The 9,038-nt window shown below is 37.0% G+C and overlaps 1 protein-coding gene across 1 annotated transcript in view; it reads left to right on the top strand.

Moving 5' to 3' along the window:
• LOC109537680 (ADP-ribosylation factor-like protein 4A) overlaps nt 1-8,494 on the top strand; it is a 36,568-nt gene extending 28,074 nt beyond the window's left edge. Inside the window, exons 3-5 of the mRNA XM_019904523.2 lie at nt 3,352-3,498; nt 4,830-5,090; nt 7,177-8,494. Of these exons, the coding sequence (XP_019760082.1) occupies nt 3,352-3,498; nt 4,830-5,090; nt 7,177-7,331 (563 nt within the window). The 3' untranslated portion in view covers nt 7,332-8,494. The remainder of the gene's footprint in view (nt 1-3,351; nt 3,499-4,829; nt 5,091-7,176) is intronic.
• Nucleotides 8,495-9,038: the final 544 nt, after the last annotated feature.

Genomic DNA, 9,038 nt, shown 5'->3' with positions numbered 1-9,038 from the left:
TATAATCTATTTGGTTACGTACGAAGTTGTTATTGCTATCTTGGGGAGATTTACACGTGTATAGCCTCCGGGAGTGAAGTTTATAAAATGTGTTGGTTATGACCATATTCTCCTCTCTACAGAATTGTAGGAGGAGTTCCCCACGTTCGTTTCTTTCGCCTAGGCCGAAGGCGCCTGCCACATCATCAACTCTGCGTTTTCCAACCTTAGCATTAAAGTCGCCGAGGATTATAGTGATTTCATGGGGTTTCAAAGATCGGAGCACCTCCTGTATCTGTCCGTAGAATTCCTCTACCTGTCTACCTTGTTTATCTGCTGTAGGTGCGTATATCTGAATAAGATTTATATTTATTGGACTAGCATTCATTTGCACTAGAATGATTCTGTCCGAATATCCGATAACATTTCGGATGGACTTCCTAATATTATTTCTCACGATAAATCCCACACCGTTTCTATGGTTCGGATCACTGTTCCCTGAATAATAAAATGTCATCCCATTCCTCATGCACACGCCACTATCTGGCCATCTGGTTTCACTAATTCCAAGGATATTGACATTGAGTCTGAGCATTTCCTTTACGGCGTTATCAAGTTTACCTGCCGCAAAAAGTGTTCTGGTATTCTATGTCCCAAAGCGTAGTTTTGTCTTTCTCATGTCGAGCCGGGGGATTCTTAGCACTCTCTGATGATCGAACATCTGCCCGGGATTGAGGGCCGTATTGTTTAAGTTTCCTGACATGATAACGAAGAGTTACAGGACATTGTCCCGGGGATATCCTTAAGGATCTTTAATATGGTAGTCATCCCGTGGCTTTCCATATCCTTATGCCGTTGACTATTCTTCTGCAGATCCTCCGCCTTTGAGGTCGATTTCTCAGCCTCAGGACAAAAGGATGCCCTTACTACCGTCCCTAGCCGTTGACAGTTGGTGGTGGATCGCTTATTCCAGCGATAATTCGGTCGTCAGAGCCTCGTCGGTTATCGAGCAGGGTGCACCGAATGATGTTGGTCATCGCACGACCAGGTGAGGTTGACATTTGAGCTGATCTTATTAGACCTTCGCCCCTTACACCCCTTGGCATCATAATATGACAGTGCCTCGGTGACCATAATGCGTTTGATCTCTCTTTGGCGTTCATACTCTGGGCATTGTCTATCGGTCGCCTTGTGAGCCCGACTGCAGTGTACACACTTAATTATTTGATCGCAAAGGTCTTCTTTGTACTTTCTTTGTATTTTAATTCCTAAAGAGTTGGTAGGCAGTTTGATAATATCATCCCTAGTGACGCCGAGTCAATGCCCCTCGCAATGCCCYYACATGACACCAGACTGGCAGTAATATAGGCTTCAAGACCTCTAGTTTCCAACTCTTTGTGTTCCRGGAAGAAATTTCCGCTCGTAGGGGTTTTGAGATATACTCCTACACGATTTTTTCCTTTTCGAATAGTCTTTTCTACTCCTGCGATATTGCGTAGCCTTAACATACCACCAATSGCCATGGGGTGTAAATTACCTACATTAACATTTGAATCCTTAGCCTGAACTATAACCAAATAAGGAGCAGCATCTTTATAACCATATTTACAGATCAGTCTGGGTGGCTAGCAGGTGTAACACTGGGGGGGTCCGCAGACCCCCCTGTGTCCTCCCCCATTTGCTAGTGCAATCAAAATAGGTTATGTAGTGCAACCAATCCAAGCAATAACAAAGCAGGCGTTAAAAAGCAATCAAGCAGCAAGCGGGGGTGCACTTAATATGTTTCTCAGACTCACCCTTCAATCTACTATCCGAAAAACTTAAAACTTACGCGAAAAAGTCCAGAGATCACCGATCGTAGAACTAGATCCGGTTCAGCTTTTAGCTATACAATATAGATTTCTTGTGTGTATCATACAGGGCGTTAAACATCAGCAATGTGTACAAGCTGGTCGGTTCGGGGTGAACTCGAAAAGGGAAAATGGGATTTATCAGCACTGTTGTAAGAACTCTTTACCGAGTTTAGATCGTTTTAATAATTCATCAATTTATATCAAGTGCTTTGAAAGTGATGTAATAAAAACCGAGTTTCAGGGACATTTTTTAAATAATGTTTTATGTTGTTTTCGCTTTGTTTAAATGTATGGACACCATGTATATTATAAATCACCAAGAGCTCTAGTCTCTACCTGAGGAAAGTTATTGATATGCTTAGTAGCTGTAAGTATAGCTGATTTTACACATTTTGCATTTTTCGGTGGGAGCAATATACAGGGCGGGCCAACGAAAAGGTGGCACCCCTATTTATGATTCTCCTGGTGGATTTCGCGAAAAAACGCTTAAACACGGTAACACATCTTTCGGACGGACATCTTTCTGACTATCATTGCATTATAGAGGGTGTTTCATAAACAATATACTACGTCACAGTTTCGAGTTTTTAAAAGGAAATCTACTAATTTTATGTCATTTTTCCATCCTGTCGGAAGTTTGTAGCAGCTTTGATATAGCATGTCTTATACCCATCGCTAATCGTTTCAATTTTATTTGCGTTTGTTGAGCCGTTCGAAAGTATCGCAGATTTCGGTTTCTATGGATACCTTTGACAGATTAGCAAAAACAACTAGTTCCGTTAAGTGTCAGCGTGGGCAAAATGTTTTGATGTAATTCGCCAAATTATTAAATCAAACAAAAACACTATTCATCAAGTTATCTTAGCAAATTTAGGACACTATAACAACATCGAGTCATTCTTTTGCTCTAAACAGTTAGTCTTTAATTGACACGAATGTCAAAAATTAAAACGTTTAAGTGGGACTGAGCGTGTTGAAATATTAACGATGATGGATATGGAATTTTAAACGCGAAGTACTTTCCTGGGAAATTAATTGGTGACAGGGGACAATTAAATGGCCTGCTCGGTCTCCCGATTTGACCCCAATTGACTTTTTCTGTGGGGTCATTTTAAAAAGGCAGTTTACAAAAATAGGTCAGAAATTATTGAAAAATTGCAATATATAATTAGTCACAAAACTGAGAAAGTTGCATTTAAAAAAGGGACTTACTTCGCTTTGCCGTAGCTTTTTGACTGATCCTGTCTACAAAGTTTTCCCGTATCTAATTAGACTGTAAAGGACCTTTGCATTTTAGTATTAATCATTTTGTTCTCGCTCTCGTACTTTAGAAAATAATCCACCGTTTCCGTACATAAAGCGACCCTGTATAATAAAAACTAGCAATTAAGTCAAAAGCCCAAGCTTAGTGTCAGCGTTGGCGTTTTCTGATCCTGTAATCAGAAAACTCATTATCTGAACGTGAACATTTTTCGCATTTTTCTAAACAGGAAAATTAATGCTATTAAATCTTTTGTAGGCACCTTGCACGTGGTGATGTTAGGACTGGACTCAGCCGGCAAAACTACGGCCCTCTATCGGTTAAAATTTGACCAATATCTGAATACGGTCCCTACAATAGGATTCAATTGCGAGAAAGTCAAAGGCACAATCGGAAAAGCTAAAGGTAAGATTGTGTGTGAAAACCATTAACATTTTCTATTAGTTGAGTGCAGGAATCAGTTAACAAAAAACGCTCCGCTTCAGGACATTACAGTTAAAAAAGAATAGCAAAATAGAAAAAAAACCACAGAAATAGAAAAAATCAAGGAATCAGTTTAGCTGCAACAGAGAAACAAAAAGGACTCTAGACTATTTAATTATTTAAGAAAATGGGGAATATGTTGCTCACCTACTTCAATGAATTCTAGAAATTGAATTTATTTCCACATAAATTTTAAAATGAAGCCAACTTTGCGATATACTATGAAATGATATGACAAAGAATTGGCTAATACTTCTTTATACTTCCATATATTTTCAACAAAAAGGTTTCTATGAATTTATGACGAGATATAGGTAGATGACAGACACTTCTTCATTTTGTAACTATTAAAGTACACGATGTTAACAAGAAACATTTACGTTTATGAGTGAGACTACATAACATTGAAAACAGCTATTTAGCAATGCAATTCAAAACTCGAAATTCGTGCAAGCTATCGATGCAGAAGTGTCTAAGTTATCGTTCATATCATGCCAAAGTGGCGTCCCCTACCGAATGCAGTCGGTAAGGTAGGTGCCTTTGTTCCCGAGTCTCACATTTTCGGTGTTTCGGTAACTGATCAGGATTTTTTTTTCGCGTTTTTACTTCGTGAACTTTACTGCGACACATTATTCGAAGCTGTTTGGCTTTGAAGGTTTAAGGCATAATAATATTATGTCAATTCACTTTTCTTTGTCAACACTGATTATGGAATATTATGGTGATATTCTAGAGGGTCAACTTCTTTCTTTAAGTTTAATCTATTTTCTATACAAGAGTTTTGCATTTTGATAAGTTTTTCGAGCGAAAATGATCTTGTTGACTGGTTGAAAAACTACTTTTATTATAATGACCATTTTGAAGCAAACAAGAACCTACCAACATGTCACAAAATGCAGTGAGAAATTCATTTTTCTGAAATTTTTTTACAAAATTTGAAAAGACTTAAAAAATAAATTAATATTTCTATAGTAATTCTTCACTTAGGATGAAAACTATGCAAACGGCAATCAGTAACGTATCAGCGGAATGTTTCACGGGTGTAGTTTGACAGTTATCAAACACTTAAAGCCAACTGAGGATGGTTGAAATCGTCCCGGAGTACTACTTTTAAACCGTTTTGTTTTGAATTTTCGCTTTTAAACTTACTAAGATATAAATATTTATTGAATCGGTAATCCCCCACATGTTACATCAATACAAATTTGGTATAAACTTGTAAACAGCTGCTGATCATTTATTTTTGGTTCCAGGTGTCAACTTTCTAGTATGGGACGTCGGGGGGCAAGAAAAGCTCCGTCCCTTATGGAAGTCGTACACCCGCTGTACGGACGGCATAGTGTTTGTTTTGGACTCCGTCGACCTCGAGCGCATGGAGGAAGCAAAAATGGAATTGGTGCGGACTGTCAAATCGCCAGAAAATGTCCACGTACCGATTTTAGTCTTAGCTAACAAACAGGACCTGCCAGGTGCTCGAGAACCCAGAGAATTAGAAAAATTACTGGGGCTTACTGGTGGGTGAAGGCTAACCAGTTCATTTAATTTCTCTTTTCTAGACAGTTTCAAGATTTTGAAAGAGTTTGAAATAACACTCCTGTCATCAGCAAATTAGCTGTTGTAATAGTAACGCAACTCTGGAAGAGTTAAAATATCCAGAAAAAAAACTTTTTCACTAGGCTTTTTATATATTGGTATTTACAGTCTGTACCATCGATCAAAATCATCATGAATACAGATCGATCAAAATCGGCTCGATTCGCTCGGCTTCGGCGCACGAGGGCGCGTCTTCCCACATGTGATCGACCACTGTAACCTGAAAACCAAAATTTGTTATTGTCCCCGAGCCTTCGTAAAAGTTCGCAATTTAAAAACGACAGTGACACAAAGCCGCCTACCTTGAAAGTAAGATTTGAATTTGCTGCGCACGGCAAACAAAACCAGGATGGCGAGCGCAATACAGGAAATGCCTGTTCTCGCAATTCCGGACATGCGTCCTTGAAAGTGAGGTTAAGTGTTAAGCGCCAGGATTATTGAGAAGAAAAAAATTGGCGGCGATTGCATAAACAGTTAACTGTCACAGTGCAACAGAAAGGAAAATGCTGCGCCTTATATTATACTATGCTGTTAAGGAATATATCATTCTGTCTGAAATTACAAAGAGAATTAGCTTCCAGAGCAACAAAATACATACCTGCAAGTTTGGAAGTTTTGCGGCTAACATTCAAAAACATAACCTAAATTGAATGTCGCTTTATTTAGTCAAAACCACGGAGGGACGCTGATAGAAGCTCCAGTTTTGACCGACAAACCAGTAAACTGAACGTAACACCGAACAAGGAAAAGCAATTAAAAAATAAAACTGTCCATAAAAATAAATCGAAAAACAAAATATTTGAATTCACTTACGACTAGTTGAAATGCGTTGTACCGAATGTATAATTAAAGTTTCGAAGTGCAAAGGGTAAATTTTGGAAAAAAAACAATAAAATCAGAAGAAATTAAAGAGGTAATTTAGAGATAACTGTGTGGCCGCTTTTACAATTAAAAAGTAATTTCCGACTCCAGTTCAAACTATATAAATTTGACGTTGGTGTCTTTAAATCAGCGAATAATTTAAAGATAATCGCCTCTATTTTTGCACTGTTCTTAGTCCAGCTTTGGTCATTCAAAGGCGGATTTAAAGATAAACTCATCATCTACGTGTAAGTAAATAATATTTAATTTGAGAAGAGTTTCAAGAAGCAAATCGACAAAAAGCGCTTGAAAGCACAAAAGTCCAGAAATAAGCAATAAAACCCCTTATCTTTAAATCCTACTATGATTTTCGTAAAATTTAGAGATAAATTAGGGACAGTTTCAATCAGTCACGTCCTAACTGAACACTGGAGGAAAATTTTCCACAATTATTTATGTATTTCGAAAACCTGATGACTAAAATTTTTGTTGAACTAGTGTAAATCTTTGAACTTTTGCAAACTTTGCCCAGACTTTTTCGGTTTGCTCTAAAAATTTTCACATTAGCTCAGTTGAAAGTAGATCATTTTTCCGGAAATGCAAAGATAATTTGATTTTTACCACTAGTTGAGTTTCGGGTTGAGTTGATTTTTTCATCGAAATTATCTTTAATTTAATTTAAATTAGAATATACAAAGTTGAATTAAAGATACTTAGAATGCATTAGTTGCTTGTATATTGAACATGAATGAACAAGCATTAGTTGCTTGTTGAGTGTTCAATTTTCAAGTCAAGCTAATCTTTAAACTATCGTTTGACAAAAGTGTCTTTAAACCAGCCCCAGTGGCATTAACTCAAGAAAAATCTCAATAAAAGGAAATTTGAAGGTAATTTTGAAACTTTCTCAGCTCCGGATCAAAGTCGATTTAAAGATAAGTTGGAAATTGTTTGAGTTTGAAGTTATCTTTAAATTGCAATTTGGCTGCCCCATAAATCGAAAATCAATCGCAGAAATAATTTTCGGTATCAGTTTAAGGCAAATTAACTGCTTGAAACTGTAAAGATGTGGGGTTTGCTCTTTAGAACTTTCGATTAGATAAATATAAATTTCGACGTCAGCAGAATTCCATATATTTCGTTTTTCAGAGCTGGGCAATGGTACTCTTGGTGTTCATCTGTGGCATGTACAACCCGCATGTGCAATAACCGGAGACGGTCTGCACGAAGGGCTAGAAGTGTTGTACGAGATGATAGTTAAACGTCGCAAAATGGCTAAGGAGCGTAAAAAAAAGGGCAGATAGGGTCCACTACCTGTTTTCCTTTAAACGCGAAAAACTTACGGAACCAGTAAGCGATGGTTATTGTGTGGCTTGCACCAACTTTAAGATGTTTGCTTGTCTACCACTCTTGTACATTTTATGAAAAGGGCTATTGAAGGGAATTTTTGAAGATCAGTTCGAAAATGAACTGCTTTTGCAATATGTTACCCGACTTCCTAATATTTTACTGAACATATGCATGAGTCACGGACGTTTTTCTCAATCCATATGTAATAAATCAGCTTATGCTTGCTTTTCAAACCAAAATCGACCTCGGTAACAAAAATCTAAATAGCGAAAAGTTATGCCTTTGAAAATGTTTGCAGGGAGGGGCTGTGCTCACCAAAGGCAGTTTCCCGAACTATAAAATATCAAAGCATTCTATCTTGTTTTAAGCTCTTTTAATCAAAATATTTGGTGTATATTTTTTAGTCAACCATACAAAATTTCAAAAATTCCCCTGAAAAGTGCTGCTAATGTTCCCCACAATTAGACGATTATTGTGATTAAGTTCATTTCGACTAAGAGTTGCTCGTTAAGTGAAATTTGAATTCAACCTAAAAGAACTGATTCAACAACTGGTTAAATGTACTTTTTATACCAAAGGTGCTTTTTTAATTAAATCAAATATTGTTAATTTAGTTACATTGTTAAGGTTTGAATAATATGTAATTATTAGTTACCGAATGTTTGTTTGTTTAATTTTTAGTGTATATTCTTTGTTTTGTATGTTATGTTCCTGTTTAAGAAAGAGTTAAGAGCCAATTCTGCCCGTTTATCCCCGAAGATAGATTAAATATATAAAGGGTGGCCTACCGAAAAGTAAGAATGAATGTTTGTGATTTCCGCAAACATTAAAAAACGATTAGCGATTTAATTTAGACACTGTTGGACCCCTAATAAACCACTTAAAAATCCCGATTGAACGAAATACTGCCCACAAACTTCACGGACATCTAAGTGAAGGTGTAGGATTGGAGGAAAAAATCGAGATCATGGGAATGGCGCATTTTAAAATTTATTAGACTGTAAACCATTCCGGATACTTTTCGGCGGTCCACCCTGTATAGCAACCATAACTTAAAAAAAATATATTTTTAGTTAAAGTCTTGTCATTATTGCAATAAATAAATTATTAAATTAAACCGTAGTTTTAACATTCTGAAACCGAATATTAGGCACGATTCCACCAAAAACAAATAAACGACATCTGATTCTGCGTGTTCAGGTAGGTATGGGTAACACTGATTTTTCAGGTGTTGGCACAATACCAATACAGCTTATCGAGTCAATAGAGCGTGTCAGCTCAATTGTGCCATCATACACTAAACTCATAACATGATAAATGTGTGAATGCGTCAGTGTCATGTGGCTTTGCGCCATGCGTTTGTGCGCTGTCAACCCGTTTTCTTTGATTTTACTTTCACCTATGTTCCTTTTTAAATATTTTTACTGAATGGAATAAATAAAGTTGCGGTTTATAAAGTTACCGTGATGGTAATTAGTAAATTATGCCTATTTAGCTCTGTGGGTTTATCGGCCAAGAGATGGTGGCAAAAAATGAACCACATTTTTTCTTATGCCAACGTTTATTCTTCTTTTAATTATATTTTATTTCATTGATATCGATCATTGATACATAACCGTTTACAGGAGGTTTCTTATGACAGCTGACAAGATTTAGGTATA

Source organism: Dendroctonus ponderosae, unplaced genomic scaffold (genome assembly GCF_020466585.1).
Source record: "Dendroctonus ponderosae isolate FM_Combo_2020 unplaced genomic scaffold, Dpon_F_20191213v2 Dpon_F_20191213_9, whole genome shotgun sequence".
NCBI lineage: Eukaryota > Metazoa > Arthropoda > Insecta > Coleoptera > Curculionidae > Dendroctonus > Dendroctonus ponderosae.
Note: the sequence above shows the minus strand (reverse complement) of the source record. Positions and strands in the feature narration are given on the sequence as shown.